This window comes from Brachyhypopomus gauderio, chromosome 18 (genome assembly GCF_052324685.1).
Source record: "Brachyhypopomus gauderio isolate BG-103 chromosome 18, BGAUD_0.2, whole genome shotgun sequence".
Lineage (NCBI taxonomy): Eukaryota > Metazoa > Chordata > Actinopteri > Gymnotiformes > Hypopomidae > Brachyhypopomus > Brachyhypopomus gauderio.
This window is the reverse complement of record NC_135228.1, coordinates 17,650,638-17,669,407: the sequence shown is the minus strand read 5'-3', so window position 1 is coordinate 17,669,407 and position 18,770 is coordinate 17,650,638. Positions and strand designations below refer to the sequence as shown.

Genomic DNA, 18,770 nt, shown 5'->3' with positions numbered 1-18,770 from the left:
ATGTAACGGTTTTAATGATTAGACAGTCCATAAAAAATTTATTTTGTGTTCAAGCTTCCAGTAAAAATTGATACATTTGTTTACTTTTACAATAGAGATGCACCTGATTTTCATGATCATTTTTCTAAAAAAGTTCATAGAAACAATAAGATGGTTAAAATGGTACCTAATGGCTGCATTAAAATAATTTACAGATTTCACACAATTACAACTACATTAGCTTTTATATATCCAAGTCTTGTAGATTTCCCCAGCTTGGACCGACTTTAACTTTTGCCCTGAGCTTCACATACAATTTCACTGCAGATTCCATTTCCCGCTTCACAATTTGTGCTACCTGTGAAACAAAAATCACACGTTATACCACACTGAATTATGTTGTATATAAAACATAAGATCCCAAAGTCTGTCATACCTGGATGACGTCCTCTTCTACAACCTCATAAATAAGTTCATCGTGTAACTGAAGGACGAAGAAGGCTCCCCGAGAAGGCGGTGATTGACGCCTGTACGGGCTGTTGTCTGTCGTGCAAAGAAACCAAAGAACATTTGATGGTCTCATACTGCAAAGATCACTTGGCCTTATAGAACTGACTGGCTTACCTGTGCCACTTGGGTGATGCTGATGTGACAGTGGCACATTTGGAAGAACTTCCTCCAATCTGTGCTGAATATTGATGGTGGCTAATTTAACAATGTCTGCCGCAGACCCCTGGACTGTTGTGTTCACAGCCTGCCGCTCTGCCTAAAAGAATCGGAGAGCTCTACTTAGGAAAGGTTTTTAAAACAGTTGCCAGCAATTCTACATAACCTGTAGACAAAGAACCTTACATGAGACTTTGTGTATACATTTGCGTCCTTAATCCCAGGGAGAAACCTTTTCCTTCCCAGTAATGTCTTCACAAAACCATTTTTTCTGCAGTTCTTCACAGTTTCTTGAAGAAAAACCTGGATGCCTTTAAGAAAAAAAACATTTAATGATTAATCCTATCTTTATGATTTAGATAAATAGGTGTGTATATAATTGAGACACCTTGTCATTTACCTTTGTATCTGGATTTAAATGTTTCAATGTAACAGGCCGCATCGTTTTCATCAATACCCATTTGCTCTCCTAGTGACTTTGCTCCCATGCCATATATTATTCCATAACAAATCTGTAGAAATAAGACCACAACTCAGTTTTGATACTGTTAATGAGTATTATACCACCGCACAGGTGCATATTACCTGTTTTGCCTGTTGTCTTGTGTGATCGTCTATAGTGGCAGGGTCCACCATCTTCCACTCTGCCGCGATGCTTTTGAAAACGTCTTCGCCACTGTTGAGCACTTGCAGAAGGCGTCTATCGCAGGACAAATGAGCCAAGACGCGGAGCTCCAGCTGGGAGTAGTCCGCAGCCACAATTAGTGCCCCTAGTAAAAGAAGAGTGTCTAGTAAAATCAGACTACTCACTGGGTCAATGTACATAATGTACAATACTCCCAAGAAATAATCCCTTACCTGAAAAAGGTACAAAAGCGTGTCTCATGCTGACAAAAAAGGGCATTCCCTTCTCTGGAGGTTTGTCGGAATCGCTTATTTGTTTATTTGCTGCTTGATGTGGCCTGTATATATTGTCCCTTTAAAAAAAAAACTCCCAGGTAAAAGCTGAACAAATTACATTATTTTACAAATGATGGGAAAACAAAATAGCATCACGAACAATGAACCTCACCTTGTCTTGCTGGAGATACAGGCCGTGTTATTCAGTGTAGGCTGGCTTTCTCTAATTATGGTTGGCATTTGGATTTCAAAATCTTTTGGCACATTCTGAATGTTGGGTTCAATGAAGCTCACCCTTCCTAAATAAAATATATGTAAAAATTCTAGAAGACCAATTTGTGACAAGACAAGGCTAAAGAATTCAGAGAAGCTATTGAAAGTACTTTTTTCACCTGTAGCCGTGTGGGACTGAGACACTGGATGTATTCTGTCCATCTCAAGTTTAGGGTGCCAGATCTTTTCTCTTTGTAGTGGAAATACGACCTTGGTCAGAGCATTTGTAATTCTCCTCCATTCTAAGATGATTCCTGGTAACTCGTGTAATGCTTTGAGTTTTTCCAGCACATCCTGATCAAATGTGGAGTATAAATTTGCCATTTACTGACATTGTAAAATTTGTGAAAGGTAACAGTCTTAAAATTACTATAATCAACTGGCACGCCTTGGTGTGCTGAAATAAAAAAATTGAAGAGATCACAACAACAAACGCAGAATATACCTTGGTAGTGCTAAATTGTTTCGAAAGTTTTATTCGGGCACCTGCTCCAGCCCTCCTAGTGTAGCCCAAAGTCTTTTTATTCTTTAGAGAATTTAAATCACCATTGGGAGGTAGCTTCAGTTCAAGAAAAAGTACCTGAAATCATGAGGAAATATAGAGGAATATCATTCAAATATATGAGGAATGTAATTCCAACAACAACATAATAAATAATAATAAATGTATGCATGTATGACTTGTTCAGACAGACACACACCTCAGCAACATCCTCCGGGCTGGTTATTGAGAAGCTGTGGCCAGCTAGCCGGTAGGCCTGGGATTCCAGGTCGCTGAGCTTGGCCTGCATCACATGTTTCTGAGCTTCACATTCAGCAACACTAAACCCAAAACCATTCAGCTCCAGCAGAGCTAAGCAGTACTGAGTGGGCATCTCCACTCTCTGGAACACATCTAAATCAAACGATCACAAAACCCACATCACACCATCAGAACATTTCATTGACCACCCCCAACAATTTCATTTTTACGAGTCATTATTCCCAGCACCTGAGATATTTTCTTGTTCCAAGAGCACATTGAGCTGCGTCATGACCCTGAAGACGAGGACAGACTCGATGGCTGCTCTATAGCGTCCAGACTGACTGGAATCTCCATACATCGCCAGACTTTTGATGCCCTGACCAGAACTAATCCCATCCAACAAGAATAGATCCTGAGGAACATGGTTCGTCACCATGTTGTGAAGGGTGCGTTCCTTGGAGCCAGGATCCAAAAGCCAACAGGCAACCTAAAATTCATACATTTTTGAGTGGATGCACAAACTGATATGTCAAATATCATTGCTTGATGGGGGTCTCACCTTAGGATCCTCGAATGCACCCATTACCGAAAGTTCACATGCCAAAAGTAGAGTCTTGTACAGCTGAATAAAGTCGTAAGCAACTATCACTCCATCAGCACCTGAAGGTGATCTTGCCAAACAGTCCTGAATTTTCTTCAATCTATCTCCCACTGTCAGATTATCATCAAGTGGTGGTGGTGCCAAGCTTGCACTTATAGCTGTTTGACAACACATTTTAAGGGCTTCAATAAGTTAGATGTTAATGTAGGAAAAGCTATGCTTTACAGTGAAAGCGCACAATTATTACCTGTGTCTGTTAGCTCTTGTTGTAGTGATACGTAATATGCATCTTTTCCTCCCCAGCATACAGAAATGCCAGTTACGATCATGTCCTCATGACCTTTAATGACAAATCCATCTTTTCTTCTGCTCGTCACTAGATTAGTCTCTTTAGACATAGAAACAACAAAAAAACATTAGGTTAACATTGGGTTAACAGATAAATGAGAAAATTCATATATTCAATATTCATTTATATATTTATCAACAAGTTGAATTTTTATCACAGATTTACCTTTTTTGAAATTGCTCCCAAAAGCAGATTCAGCTTTGACTGCATCGCCTCTCTTGTCACAAGCAACAGCAAGACAAAATCTCTTCTTTGTCTTCCACTCATTTAGAAATGTTTGAAAAAGTTTTATATCACTTGCTACATCAATAATTGAGAAGGTCTCCGGGCTGCCAGAGTTGGAACCAGGAGGCGAGGCATCCTGAGAAAGTTGCTGTAAATAATCCTCACCAGTGCGTGATGTGGCCTTGAGCTCCAAACATGGACCCGAATCATTCTTTGGAACGGAACTTGCCTGAAGTTTTAGTGTACAGTCTGAGCCACTTCTGGGACTTAGACATGTCTGGATTTCTGATGGTGTCATTTTGACTCTGGGTGTGACCGGATCACATACAGGTGTTGGAGGAATAAAGTGACAGCTTAATGTATTTGGCTTGATTACATGGAAATTCTCTGATCTCAGTTCAGTTTGTTTTGTCTTGGTTATTGCCACATTAACTTCAGATGAAGAAACCTTAGCTGCCATATTTGCATCCAATTGTCCAGAAGGCTCGGGCAACACTGAAAAGTGATCTGTCCACTTATCAAAAATGTCTTGCATTTCACTGATATTAAATGAAGAATCAGCAGTTTCTACTTGAGGTGCATTACTTTGTGACATGTGTAGCTTGGACACAATGTCATCAGTGTATGAGGGCTTTTCTTCATTTACTTTTGGTCCAGCACACACCTTTAAACCTCTATTTAGCTTCTCCAGATAGTGCTCTCCAATAAGTAACGAGTCCCCCCATTCTGATAGGTTGAAGGAAGACTCACCCCATTGGACCTCTTCTCGGTCCTCCAATCGAATGTCGTCCCTCATCTCTTCCATTTTTTTATTGGATGGGACATGTGGAATAGTACAAGCTCCACCAGCGCCCTCTACCTCTACCTCTTCAGCCATTTCAGCCTCCTCTTCCATGTCCTCCAAAATGGAGCCGTCATACAGACTATCAAAGAGAAAACTGCTGCTCCTGTTAGGGCTGTTGTCCACATTTTCAACTGTCTCTTTGGTCATACTTGTTAAATTGTTCTTTTGGGGTTGGGGTTCATCCGGTTTTAACTCCATTTCCCAAGCTTCTCTTTCTGGCACATGATTAGTGAGATTAAGAATGTTTTCCATTTGGCTATCTGTCAGTGAAATGTTATACTTGGGTTTAGCTTCACGTAATGGCAGATTGTTGAATTGTTTGTTGGGATCGTCTTTGGCATAGAGAGATGTGCCCTCATTGGAGTCTTTACCACTTTCATCCTCAGGCATCCTCCCTTGGACTTGATTTTCATTTTCAGGTGTTTTTTGGTTCAAGGTTTGGCTTGTCTTGTTAACCTGATTTCCTGAACCAGCAAAGCAAGTCAACTTAACTGTCTGAATACCAGCTAGATTGTCATTATTATGAAGCAGTTTGTCTTCTTGTAGCAGTATTCTTTCAGTTTGTGTATCAAGCTGAAAACTATCACCAAATTCTTCCAATTCATTTGGGAACAAGTCAGGAGAGTTACACTTTTCCTGTTGATTCAGAATTATATCAGCTGTTACTTCAGAATTTACTTTTGATTTCAATAAAAGTCCCACTGGTATATTCTGATTTTCATGTTGTTTTATCAGATTTCCCTGGTTGGCCTTCCTGTAACCGCCCTCAGCTCTGTGGTTCCCCCTTTCAGTTTCCATTTCCATTTCAAGTATCACTTTGTTGAGACCAAAACCATTTTTTGATTCAGAGCACTTTTTCCTGTCACCTGGGGGAAAACACCCATGACTGGGTAACGATGATGTGTGTCCAGCATGAGATGGAGCATGTGATGACATTTTTGTCTCACAGTTTTCTTTAGACAATTCTGGTAATTTTTTTAAGTTTACTTCACTCTGATTATTTTTCAGTGAAATTCCATCAAGAGCAGGAGAGACAGCTTTGACAGCCATTGCAGAAGTTCGAGAAGAACATGCTTCTTCCATTTCAATATCCATGCGAACAGAGCCAATATTTTCAATAATTTCATCATCCACTCGTCTGCGTTTAGACAGTGGACTTATAGAATTACATTCAGTATGTAAGCAAGACCCTCCTCGTACTTTAGAATCATGTCTACAGCCAATGTGAGAAGGTTTTGCTGGGAAGGCTGATGGCAACTCGGTTGTTCTGCAGATACTGAGACAGGCCCCATCTTTAGCATTTATAGATTTGAGAACTTTATGCAAAGCACTAGTGTACTGCTCATTGTTTGAAATACATGCAGACGTCATACTTGCTTGACTTTTAACAGCTTGCCCAATCGGATCGGTCATAACTACATCTAAAGAGTCTCTTGCAGGGCAATGCCTAGTCTTTGAAGGACATCGAGTGAGGTCAGATACAGAGGTTTGATCCTTTACTAACACCTGATGACTTTCAACATTCTTCCTCTGCCTCTTTTCTCCATCACAGACAGTGGTTTCCTTCTCAGATAAACCTTCGCTTTGTAGCTCCACTGGAATTTGTAAACTGCAATGCTGCGAATCTTCATATGATGAATCGTCAGAAGAACTTGCTCCGGCCTCGCCCAAAGAAGCACTGGGATTCCACTGCACACCCAGAAGGGCCAGGTCCTGCTGAAGGAGCAACCGGGCCTCTGATACAATGTGCTGTGCAGCCTCACGCTCAGTCAGGGCCTTTTCCCCACTGACCCAGATACAGCGCTTGCTTCTGCGTTCCTGGACTTCCTCTTCGCTCTCGTCCACAGCCTGTTTACAACTGTCATTGGAAGACGTGCAGTATATGAGCAAGAAAACAAGCAGTCAAAAACAAAAACCAGCTTTCAAATCATTCGGCAACATTTTAAGGAGTGCAAACGAAGAATACAGTACTAAAGGCACTGAGAAACATACCTTTTGAAAGGAACGGCTTTCCTCATGGCTTTCTCCACATCGGTGACGTTTGCCCTCGCTACCTCTGCCACAGTGACGAACCCCGCGCCGTACAGTGCGCGCGCTCTTTGGGCGTTGAGGAGAGAGATCCGCACCAGGTCACAGAGCTCTCGCTGCACTCCGAAACTCAGACGACTTTGGAACTGAGACAGCAACAGCTCCAGGTTGTGCCATCCCAGCCGGTTACAGAAGACCGTAACCATACCTGCAGTTTAAACTTGTGTTAATGTAAAAGAAAAAACTATGACACGACAGAGAGGATGTTGTGGTCTATCATATGTGCCTCATATGTTATAAAGTTAAACATTTGTTTAAGCAAATAAGCACAAACACCTGCATATGTAGAGGCTGACTGCTGAAGAGACTGCAGCTGTCCTCTGCAACACCCATACTTTTTTGCAACTGCTCCGAGAGGCTCCTCAGAGACCAGATCAAAGAGCACAAGTGTTGTGAAAAACCTACAAGACACAGTTAAATTAGGAGTCAATTACTACCTTACTTTTTCTTTCAAATCATTATTTCATAGTTTTTTTTTCAAAGGAATTTATGACCAGAACCTGGAGATAAAACATTCTTTATTTTGAAAATGTAGTGTTAGGTCATGGGTTAAAGCAAGAAATTTTCATTTGACTGAAAATTTTTCCTGGCAAAAGACAATGCTAGCAATTACTGAAAATGTGGTGTAGTTGGGACACGACCTCTTTTGCCTAATTCTACGCAATAAACACATTTATAAAGTATATTTATCTAAACAGCCTGTGTAAGGAGAGAAGAGAGAATCTATGAAGCGACAAAATGCAACACCTGAGCAATAAATGTACATAAATCTGGGGGTCCTCTTCAGAAAACTATTTAAAGATCAAGTCAAATTTAGTGAATCCTGGTGAGTTTTAAAAGGTATGAAGCTCTCTTGTTTTTATCAAATTCACTATTCACAAAAACATAAGCCGTAAGATTACCTGCTTTAAGTAGGTATGTTACAAAAAAATTACACTGGATAGAGCTTTTAAATACAAACAGAACAAAACCATCCATGTTAAGCCTGGTTTAAGCCATTATATTTGACGCGGCGCGTGCGGGCGGCGCGGGCGGTGCGTGCGCCGAAAATGACGTAATCGCGGTGGCTCCACCCGTGCGCGAGAGCCTCGCGCGCTGGTGATTCGCAAGGTCGTGCACCTCGAATTTTGTAACTTCGCACGCGCCGCGCCTCAGCACAATGAACAAAGTCATGTTTGCAGGGTTCATACACCTTTATAAGGTGGAATTAAAGCACTTGCACGTCACTTTCAAGGTCCATTTCAACACGTTTTCAATGTTACATTTAATTAAGTTAAATATTTATACATATACTCGAAATGATTCGAAATAATTCGCTTTTTATCACATTTTTTAATGGTTGTTTATTTTCAAAACACCCAATCTTAATGTCTTCACGTTCTCTCATGTTTCCTGGAATTACAAGAGGCTCGTATTTGTTAACGTAATGCAAGAAAACTGTTCAGTCAGACAGATATTTGTTGTGAAACGAAGTAGTTACAATTTCAACATTTTAAAGTACTTTAGCCTAAATTCCAGCACTTTTCAAACCTGGAACACATAGCAACATTAAAATTCTCCTGTTTTTGAGCGGTGTTTCTTTATACTACCACATATCGTTTCGGACAAGACTGCAAAAAGAATGTGACGCGTCAACTAGCCTCCGCCGTTCGCGCAAGTTTGCACGAGGTGTACAGAGTCGCGAGCTACGGTCACGCCAGGCAGGAGGGAGGTCACTTTTCTACATAATGTCCGTAAATCTGAAGGCGGAATGACCCGCAAGTCAATCAAATGACACCGCCGTCATCCATCCAGCGCTGATGAGCGCCAGTGAGAATCATATTTCGGCCACAAAAGATAGCACGCACGCGCGTGTGGTTTATTATGATTTGACGGATTTTTTCCCCAAAAAAATCAAATGACGGAAATCCGTCGTAGTGACGGAGAACTTTAACCCATGTGTTAGGTCAAATGTTTATCTTTGATGTAAAAAGGGCTAAATCTTTGCAGATGTTATTTACCGTTTGTGAATGGCCATCTGTCTGCGCTGCTTCTCTGTTTTAGCAATTAATTTCCCACTGACAGATCGTGCCAGAAATCCCTCCTGGATGCCCACCATCTCTGCAACTCGCTTCAGTGCAGAAGGTAGTTGCTCCCACAGACAGAAAAACTGGTACCAATCTATTGTTGCCCAGTCAACATAAACTGGTGTAATCTGGTATAAAGCGAAAATACACAAATGAACTAGTGAATTTAGTAAAGTATAGCAAAGAATATTAGTGAAGTACAGAAAAAGCTATTTGTCTACCAGGTAAAGAATATGAAGATCATTTTCCAGGACAAAGGCTTTCATTGCTCTTTGTAAGTCAGCAAAGATCCCAAGAGCCTCTGGGGGGGACAGGGATGACGACAGAGTGGCTGAGCCCAGAGGAGTTGGGCAGTATCTCTCCACTGCAAGAAATCACTGACTTCAGCCACTCAACAACAATATACTGCGTCACTGTGTAATGTGTGTTTGTAACTTGTGTCTCCTCACCGTCGCCTTCCTTCTGCATATGAATGAACTCGTTGTCCATCAGCCAATCCATGCAGGCCTCAATGGCCCCTCGGCTACGTACAGCTCCATCCAACTCGCCACATTGCTCAGGCTGTTCAGAAGCCAAACTGGCCGCCAGCAGTGTGCAAGACGCGTAGGTCCTCACCTCCTCTGGGGTGCTCGCCACCCCTCCAACTATGATCTTGTAGCGCAAAAGAAAAGAGGCTCACAAAGTTTTTAAAAAGATTATTACGTAAAAGACGCAGCGCTCAGTACTAGGACGGTTATGCAAGCGTGCGGGACACTGCGAGAGAACACACCTCCAGGATGGCTCTGATCATGCTGGTAGTCACACCTTCGCCCTCCCCTTTCATTAAGCAGCTGCGGATGGGCTTGAGAGAGCCCTGAATGAGACTGACCCCCTTCGTACGCTCGGACTCCTTACAGACAAGCACGCTCTCACCTAAAACAACATGCAGTGGATTCAATAACACGGCGCCCAAAGGTTTAAAACTTACAAAAGGCTGAATTTAAGGGTAGGGTCCTTAAATTCTGTCAAAATCCATAAGGATATTTCTCAATGGAAAAAAACTTTTAAAGAAATAGTACATACCTACAGTGTCCACTCCTTTACGGCCTGCTCGACCCACCATCTGTTTGTAGGTCAGTATGTCCAGCAGATGTCCATTGAATACTGGTGTTCTGATAATCACCCGTCGGGCAGGTAGGTTTACACCAGAGGACAAAGTGGAGGTGGCGACCAGGACCCTGATGTAGCCATGACGAAAAGCACCTTCCAGGATATCCCGCTCATCAAATGTCAAACCTTATTGAGGATGGGAGACTCTTTAATGACTGTGCCATATAATCTCACACATAGACATGGTTCTTAAGGCAGAGACCAATAGTAATTAAGCTAATGACATTATTTACACATTCAGTACCCATAAAACACCGGAATCATGAATCTTTATATGTCCATTAACTATGAGAGAACTCATAATGAATTTTCAAGAAAATGTCTTAAGAAATACTTACAAGGACAAAAATATTCCAATCTTAAAATCACAGCCAGTGTCTTAAATACACTGTTGTGATGATAATGTAATCAAGCAATAAAACCATACATTTAAGCAGCAGATACCTGCATGATGGAAGGCCACTCCCCAGAGAACAGTACGGTGCAGGACCTGGTCGAGGCCAGCAGGTGTACGCTTCAGTTGAGCCACCACATCCTGGAGACCTTCATGGTTCAGGGACACAGACAACCCTCCAGTGTCTGACGGCTTCACTGTAAAAGCATTAAAAATGTCAGCACCGACACCAAAGATGCAATTGAACTGATGATACACATGTCAGTTAGGAAACCTTGGTTATGAAGGTGGTAAAACTCCCTGGCAATGCTGTCCGCCAGCTTTTCACACCAGTTCTTAGACGGGCAGAAGAGCAGCACAGAGTGTCCAGCCTGCACGGTCTCAAAGCAGAGACTCACGATGTGATCATCATCGCCCTGAAGACAGGACAACAAATTTCCACTGCAATCTTCTACAGACGTGCTGATCAGGTTTAAGTGCTGCGCTAAGTTCTGACCTTAACAGGGAGAGTGGGTGTGAACGGTCTGACGAGACTCATGCAACCATCATATAATTTAGGGCCAATCTTGACCCACTCCATCAGCGGCACTGGACGGTAGTCTGTGTGGTAGAGCTCAGCACTCAGCCAATGGGCAAGAAGGTCCAGGTTTGGCAGTGTGGCACTCATTCCAACAATCTGCACACCTTCACCAGAAGTCTTCTCAGTGCACCTAGAGAGGGGAAGTGGATTATGTATTAGCAAAAGTGGTATTATTTACTAATCAATAACATTTACATTACAAGAAACTTAGTGAAGAGATCTTCAACATTTCTCCTGGAGAACCATCCTGTAAGTTTAACCCCAAATCATTCAGTGATACAAGATGTTTGTAAACACCTTAAATTACTCAATCAAGTTTTCAATAGGACAGGCCTTGCAAGAAAAATTGGTGATAATCTTCATTTCGACATACTTCTGTGTTCTTCTTTTGGCAATGTATTGGATCTTGGTTAGCAAGAGCTCCAACAAGTATCCACGACCAGAGTCCCCCACCATGTGTAGCTCATCTACAACAATAGTCCCTAGAGGAGGGGACAGAATCAACGGATCTCCATGAAGGATGTGCAACATGCAGTATTACAGTTAAGACTAATCAATTTACAATGTACATTTGCAACACAACTTACCCAGCAAATCCATCTTGTCCTCTTCAATAAGTCTGTTGATGAGTCCATTGGCTTTCTCTATTGTACATACAGCCACATCCAGTGCAGTGAAGCCACCAGCTGCTGAGGTGCTTCCCATGTACCCTTCAACTCTGATCCCTGCCTCTTGAAACACATTCTGGACACACGTGCATATACACTAGAATAAATGCTTTCTAAAAGGTCTATAATCGAAAAATCTGCAGGGATTATCTGATTAAAGTTTCTGTTATATTTCTATTTATATTTTACATTTGGTTAGTGTGTGTGTAGTATTATAATGAAGACCATTAATAAGGACAAAGCCACACTACAGTTTTCTCAGAGTTTAGGTGTGATGGCAGGAATGTAAAATTAAAAATGTAAACCAACCTGTAGATAAAACATTTTCTCTCTTGCCACAGAAACAAAAGGAAGAATGAATATGGCCTTGCGTCTCGTCTCCAAGACCCTTTTTAAGATTAATAATTCTGAAACCAATGTTTTTCCAGCACTGGTTGGAGCTAAAAATAAAAACATTTTTTAAATGTTATTTATACTGCCATCATAGACATTTGTAGACATAAATGAGTTATTTTACTGGCCATTCTGTATCGTCTACACTCATTAAATGGGAAGGGGCCTAAATATCTACTGTGCACTTTGCATTAAGGCATTGTATGGTAGTGGGATATCACATTATGCACAATATAACCAGAGTACATGTGATCACTGTTTCAGTGCTTGGCTGCAATGCTGTAATGTAATCCCAGTGATGCCCATATATGATTAACAGCAACACAAACATATGATTGATAAAACATGTGGTTGCTTTCTTTGCCTTTTCAATGTACAGACTTTTTGACAACTTATTTGTCCCATTCCACCTTTGTCAAAGAGACCAATGATGGCCATTTGGCGAGCAGGTTTAGTTACCTGAGTACACCAGGTTCTTGCCGTCCAGCACTTTACCCAAGGTGAGACATTCTGCTTGCCACTCAAACATCTGCTTAACCCCCAGACTCTGGTACTTCTCTAGCACTGGCTTTGGGAGACCCCAGTTGGAAAGCAACAGCTTGTCTCTTTGATCATCAGGAACAGCCATGTGGATATTTTGTGCTGTTTTAGGAGACAAGAGAGGTTGAATGCTGCACATTTTTCCCAAGCCCCACCCCTCTCCCCAAAAAACCTAGATCTTTTCACTTCCAATGTGCACTGTACATTAATATACTTAATGGATCATTCAGTGAATTCTAGAACCGCACCTGCATCCACCTGTGAACCACACAGTGTGCTCAGATCCAGACCAGGTGGAGGAGTGAGCACAGAGATGGATGTATTTGCATGGGATGGTTTCTGCTGCTGCATACGCCTTTTTCTGGCAGCAGCCATGTGTGTTGGACTAAAGAGAACGTAACCCTTCGTGGTATTCATAGAAGCATCAGGGCTGTTTTCTGACCGAACTCCTCTGGACTTGAGCTTTGGCTCATCATTTAAGACGTTTGACGTTTTTCTTGTAGCAGCCCAGTGAGGTGAACAGCTTCCCGTCCTCTTCTCGTGCTTTGACTCCAACACACGTGTCTGCTGTCTTCTACCGCTGCTTTTTGTTTCACTAAACAGCAACCTCTGCGCCAGGTCCTTCCTGTCTTTTGCCATTTTTCCATGCGTTTCAGCTCCTCCACACTGCAGTGATGGTGATGCTGGCTGTGCATCTGATTTCCTGACATTTACTGCACTTTGCACTTGTGGTTTACGATGAACATCTTCACTCATTTCAGAAAGATGATCTCTTTTCAAGAGATAAACAACATTCTGTTACCATCTGTTTCACAGCTGCATAGTTATAAGTAATGTGAGCTCCTTTCGGTTTGGACTCAGAGATGTTTAAGGCAGGTCATTTCTCCTCATCCTTTGCCGAGGTGGAATCCAGAGGCAACCACGGCTTCTTCTGCTTTTGCTAAAAAACAAGGGGTTGTTTTAGATAAAGATAGCAAAATAAAACTGTAGTAGATTTGCTGATTGAACATTTATACTTTACCAGTCTAGCTTTGCCACCAGTTACTTTCTTTTGTACTTCAGTTTCAGAAGGCTGATGGAGGCGATTTGTTTCTCATCTTCAGTTAATATGTCAGAACTACAGCTGAGGTTTGCTTTGAGTATTGTATGTTTGTTTAATCATTTCTAAAATAGATCCAGAGATTGTAGTGAGATTGCTCTATATTTCTTTACCCACTTCTCTTTATTACAGGACCCAAACAGAGTTTTTTTGACCCATCACACCTACTTGCAGTGATTTTTCAGAAACCTAAATAGCTAACTGCATTCAAGGATTGTTTTTGAACTTCACCTTGTAGGCCAACAGACATTTTTATAAACGAGCGACATTTGGAAGAGATCAAAGTTCTTAATAAATATTTATGACCATCTTGCAACTCAAAACATTTTCAGATTTCCCTCTTCATGTACCTAGCCAGCTAACTAGGTTTACTGATAAGTAAGATATCGAGTCAGCTAGGCTATCTAACTGAATAGATACGAGATTCTTTAGCCTAACTAAGAAATCTATTAACCACGTTTTTAAAACGTTTATCCAAAGTTATATAAACAATCGGTTGTAAACCGAGGTTCCCACTTTGTAAAACTGACAACTGTTTTTAAATACTACCTGAACATAAAACAAAACAAAACAAATCTTAAAAATCCCGCGGCGCTCCTTCGTATTGGTCCGGATGGAAACAAAACGCTCTGCTCTCACAGTTCCCACTTTGAGTCCAAAGCACCCCAGAAACAAACCATGAGTCAGCATGCTAGTTATTACAACCGGTCTGGTGGATCCATTGTAAAGAATCATTTTCATTGAAAACTTCATTGAACATTTTGGAGTGATAAAGCAATATATGCGTACTGTTAATCCTCAATGCATTGTTAACTTGTACTAAGCAGAAACTTATGGACGACACGGCTGTATTTACTTTCTGATCACCATGATTTACATCCTGATCACCATGAGCCCGATGAAAGTCACAATGTACAACCATTACCATTTAGTTATGCGTTCAGTTATATTTATTTTTGCTTCATTCTATATTTGTACATTTTCCTTTTTTGTCGATAGATGGCGATACAGGCTTTGGCGGTTATAAATCCAGCAAGGTGTATGAAGAAAAAATTCTAATCAGGCGCGGGGAAAGAAGCGTCATTTAAAGTGTTTTCCTTTTTCTTTTTCTTTTTGGCGTTTTGTTTTTATACTCGTTTTTGTTATTACTTTTGAACAATGAATTTTTAAAGTTATATCATAAGCCATTTACGTCACGTTTGTAGTTCGTTAATCGTTCATTTTGGTATATATTTTGAGTGTAAATCATGCCAGATCCGTGCTACAACACGAATGGCCTACACGGTGTAGGTTGTGTTTGTTAGTTATTTGCTTCATATCGAGATGTTTGTATATTAATGTAAATTGAACCGCGTAGATGACCACTACAAGAGTGCTCCTCAGTTGCACCGCTCTCTCTCTTCAGGATACATGTTTTATGTATCCATGTTGTAAATGTTGTCTGTCCAGATTAATAGAGGAGTCTGATTTGAGGTACGTGGTTATTATTAAAATAAAAATGCGTTAACGTTTACTTAAAAAGTGACAGGAGAAATCCCTCTGTAAATAACTCGATGTAGATAAGAGTATTATAATTTTAGTCACGTTATCTACGCAAAATACAAATATGCATAGAGTTGCATGGTTACAGACTAATTTCAGTTTAATATATGACTTGCCTACTGCCATTGAGCAGTTCAGAAGGCAGTGAAATGGGACAATGGTACAATACTAACAACAAATTTTCTCTTATTTGCAATTTACAAATTAAAATGTAAATAATGTGCAAAGAACAAAAACAGCAAATATATATATATATATATATATATCAGTAGTACTACGTCATATATGATGTATAACCACTTAGTGAAATCATATGGTTATGCTGCCCATTGTCAGTTTTATGTATAGACCTCTTGAGCATTGAATTGTTTTTTTCAACATGTCCTATGGTCTTGCCCTCCAACCAGAGCTGTCGGGCAAACCTCTGTGGTTTACCATTAATAACTTCCTCCTTGATAAATAGGAATATTACTTGTATGTTCTCTTACAGGAGCAGATGCCCAAAATGTGGCTTCAGATATGAAAAACACAATATGGACTACAGATATAGGCTGTCACTTATGGTGTATCGAGATAAAAATATATTTGGTGTGACCGTTTTTGGAGGTTGTCTGAATTCCTTCTTTGGCATCACTGCTGGTGATTTGCAGAGGTATTACAAGCTTTCTGTCATTAAACATAAAAGGTTGTGTATAGTCTGACTACATTAATCTTATTTTCTGGTTTCTAAGGTTTTATATGAATTTATTTTATAGATTTGTTCATTCAACAAGACAAGGACAACAAAGTTTAAAGCATCTACTAATCAAGGCAGTGGAAGATTGCTTTATAGGAAAATGTTTTGTTTTTGGATTTAAGGTATGCCTTTAAACATTGTATGTATTTTATATGTAGAATGTTTCATAAGAAGACATATTTTGCTCACATTCTTGGATTCCTTTCTTTCAGGATTCTGGTCTTGATGGCTTCTTATTTCATGAACGCACTTTACAGTCAGGTTTCAGTTCTGAACGTGCACAGTTTGTGGCTTGTCAAATAATTTTGCCAAATGGAGCTTTTTTGGGCATCACTGTTTTTGCTTACCTGCAAAGGCTCTTGGAGGCATGTTGCCTCCCACATCCTTGTGTGTCCACCAATGCCGTTTCACAGCAGAGAGAATCACTGGTGAGCAGCTTTGAAGACACTCTTCCCTTATGTTCAGAAACAAGTGGTGTAGGATTAACCCTTTCGCGTCTATGGCAACCGTCTTCAGACTTGGTCTTATGCTTCTCTCCAGAGGAAAAAAGTGGGCAGTCTTTGCAACGGCTTACAATGGATGAAGTCCATAACGAGTTGTCTTGTTTGTCTCCCAGCCTTGTAGGTCAGGTGAAAAATGAAGATGGCACTTTCAAACAATTTGAATCAAGTAGTGTGGTACATAACAGCCATTATACGTCAAATTATTTTTTATCCACTGTGCCATCAATGGCTGACAAATCTGATTCATCTGCAGTCCTGACCAGATCAGTTGTATATGATGCCTTAAACCCCACAACTACCATTTCCTGTGGTCTTGAGCCTGAAAGACCCCTATGTACCTCAGAAAAAATATCTGGTAGAGAGTGTAGTACATCTTTTCTTGAAACGTCACTTTTTAGTTACTCAGTTCAAAATGGAAGTACTGATTTGGTTTTTGATGCTCCTCTGTCAGAAACCTTGAGAGGATTTATCAACTTGGAGCCACAGATCTCAAAGGAGGTTAACACGAATGTGCTTAGATCTGCAAACAAGTGTAGTACACATAAAAGAAGTCGGATCACACCCCAAAATACTAATTGTGTTTTGTTTGAAGATCACATGGTTTCGGGTTGTTCATCAGACATTCAGGCATTGTGCTCTTATCAGTCGGTTGTCACTCCATTGCACAGTATCACCAATATAATCAGAGCAAAAGACAATGAAAAGTCACTAAAAAGAAAGCACACAAACAGAAAAGTACTCTCTGCTTCTAAACATATTCTCCCTAATACACTAAAAGCATCACGGGTCCCCAAGGACAACAGTGTGCTCTCGTGTCACATAAAAGATGCAAATTCAAAAATAAATAACTTAAGAAACTACCCGTCCAGTGCAACTTGTTGGATACCAAATGACCAAACTAGCAACTGTTTTGAGGACATGGCTCAAGTAGATCAAGTCGTGTGCCCTGAAATGGAAAGTCAATGTGTCCAAAAAGAAATCACGTTTGGTAGACAAGGAGATGAATACAATTGCTCAGCAGACCTTTTTTCCCAAAACACCACAGACACAACTGAGAGGTCTGTCTCTGATCTAGAAATAAAGAAAGACTCTCTCTTGGACATCAGTGTTTCTGGACTTGAAGTTTTGAGCTCCTTCCATTTTGAGCCTTCTCTACAGTCAACCCCTAGAGCTTCCACATTTGATCAGTGCTCTTATGGTCAGAGCTGTAAGCGCAGCAAAAATGGCTCAAACTTGCAACGTTCTAAGAAACGAATGAAAAGAACTAGTGTCAGAGTTATGAGAAAACAGAGTGATATTAGGCAAGGACCTACCACAGGAAAAACAGAATTCAGCCAATCCCAGAGTTCAGATTTTTCATGTAAAAATCATGAATCTTCAGCAGGTGGTCTTGAGGTGGAGGGGAATACAGAGCATGAAATGGAAGACTCTGTTGTACACACCAACATTAATGAATGGTCCAGAGATCTTTTTGCGTATTAATTTTTAGTAATAAATAATGAGATTACAGTGTTAATGTGTTTTGTTAGTAATGTTTTGCAAATCATGATCAACTTAACCCACCACAAAACGTTAATGAAATTAAGAAATCTAAGGTACTTTCATTAAAAATCTAAGGTACTAACGTTATGCATTCACTGCTGTATATATTTAGTTTTGGTTTTTGCTTGGTTTTCTCGGTTAGACTTACGGGCTGCTTCACTAATACATTGTCCAACTTTAGGACCTTTTGTTGTGGAAAAAATGGCATTTGTTTAACACACCTTGCTCTCAATAGCTTGCAGTTAATGTTTAACATTGCTACCACATGCCGAACAATGTGCAATCAATACGGCAAATGTGCAATACGTCTATGTGCAATATCTCACCATGCATCAGATTATTTTTTTCAATATCATATATTTTGTAAACCTTTGTATATATAGATTTTTGTTTTAAATTTTTTATCTTATATATTGTTTTTATACTTCCTTTCTCTGTCCATTCCTCTCTGCTGCTGTAATATTGCAAATTTCCCCGTTGCGGGATTAATAAAGGATAATTTTATCTTATTAACTGGTAACCTGTCCACGATGAGTAAGATATTACATTATGAGTCTTGTCATTATACCAGACCAATCAGCGAGCACGACCTAAATATGTTTTATTTAAGTTACATTTTATTATATTTGTAATATGCGTCACATTTGAAAGGAGGTCTGTTGAAATACATATGTAGGCTATATTAGGATATGAAACCACTGCAATAAACGATTGTTCATGTCTCCCAAATTTCCACTGTTACTTGGGGGTGACCTAAACCAAAAACGTTGATCATTTTATCTGGATATACAGCCAGATAACTTTACAGCCATGAATTTTACATGTGGACTCACAACTGCCTGAAAATACGTTACAAAAAATGGTTTTTTTTTTCGAGCGTAAACGAAT

The 18,770-nt window shown here is 40.2% G+C and overlaps 2 protein-coding genes across 4 annotated transcripts; one reads left to right on the top strand and one right to left on the bottom strand.

Moving 5' to 3' along the window:
- Window positions 1-71: 71 nt before the first annotated feature.
- Window positions 72-14,177, bottom strand: polq (polymerase (DNA directed), theta). Of its 3 annotated transcripts, XM_076979608.1 has the most exons (31): window positions 13,482-14,176; window positions 12,709-13,400; window positions 12,380-12,562; window positions 11,837-11,967; window positions 11,447-11,603; window positions 11,233-11,341; window positions 10,776-10,989; window positions 10,554-10,695; window positions 10,330-10,476; window positions 9,799-10,011; window positions 9,506-9,648; window positions 9,186-9,387; window positions 8,958-9,100; window positions 8,671-8,864; window positions 6,947-7,071; window positions 6,575-6,818; window positions 3,679-6,440; window positions 3,412-3,552; window positions 3,123-3,322; window positions 2,810-3,050; window positions 2,520-2,713; window positions 2,264-2,398; window positions 1,938-2,112; window positions 1,718-1,844; window positions 1,504-1,622; window positions 1,231-1,415; window positions 1,046-1,157; window positions 832-956; window positions 604-745; window positions 416-522; window positions 72-337 (listed from the first exon to the last, which is right to left on the bottom strand). In XM_076979608.1, exons 2-31 carry the CDS (start codon window positions 13,214-13,216, stop codon window positions 224-226), a joined length of 7,734 nt encoding a protein of 2,577 aa, XP_076835723.1. In that variant the 5' UTR covers window positions 13,217-13,400; window positions 13,482-14,176; the 3' UTR covers window positions 72-223. The 3 variants fall into 3 exon arrangements, with proteins under 3 accessions (XP_076835723.1, XP_076835721.1, XP_076835722.1); XM_076979606.1 differs by having other exon boundaries at window positions 416-745; window positions 13,482-14,177; XM_076979607.1 differs by having other exon boundaries at window positions 416-745; window positions 8,958-9,037; window positions 13,482-14,177.
- ddias (DNA damage-induced apoptosis suppressor) lies at window positions 14,089-18,226 on the top strand. The gene is made up of 4 exons (XM_076979610.1): window positions 14,089-15,032; window positions 15,592-15,753; window positions 15,857-15,959; window positions 16,050-18,226. Exons 1-4 carry the CDS (start codon window positions 14,917-14,919, stop codon window positions 17,820-17,822), a joined length of 2,154 nt encoding a protein of 717 aa, XP_076835725.1. The 5' UTR covers window positions 14,089-14,916; the 3' UTR covers window positions 17,823-18,226.
- Window positions 18,227-18,770: the final 544 nt, after the last annotated feature.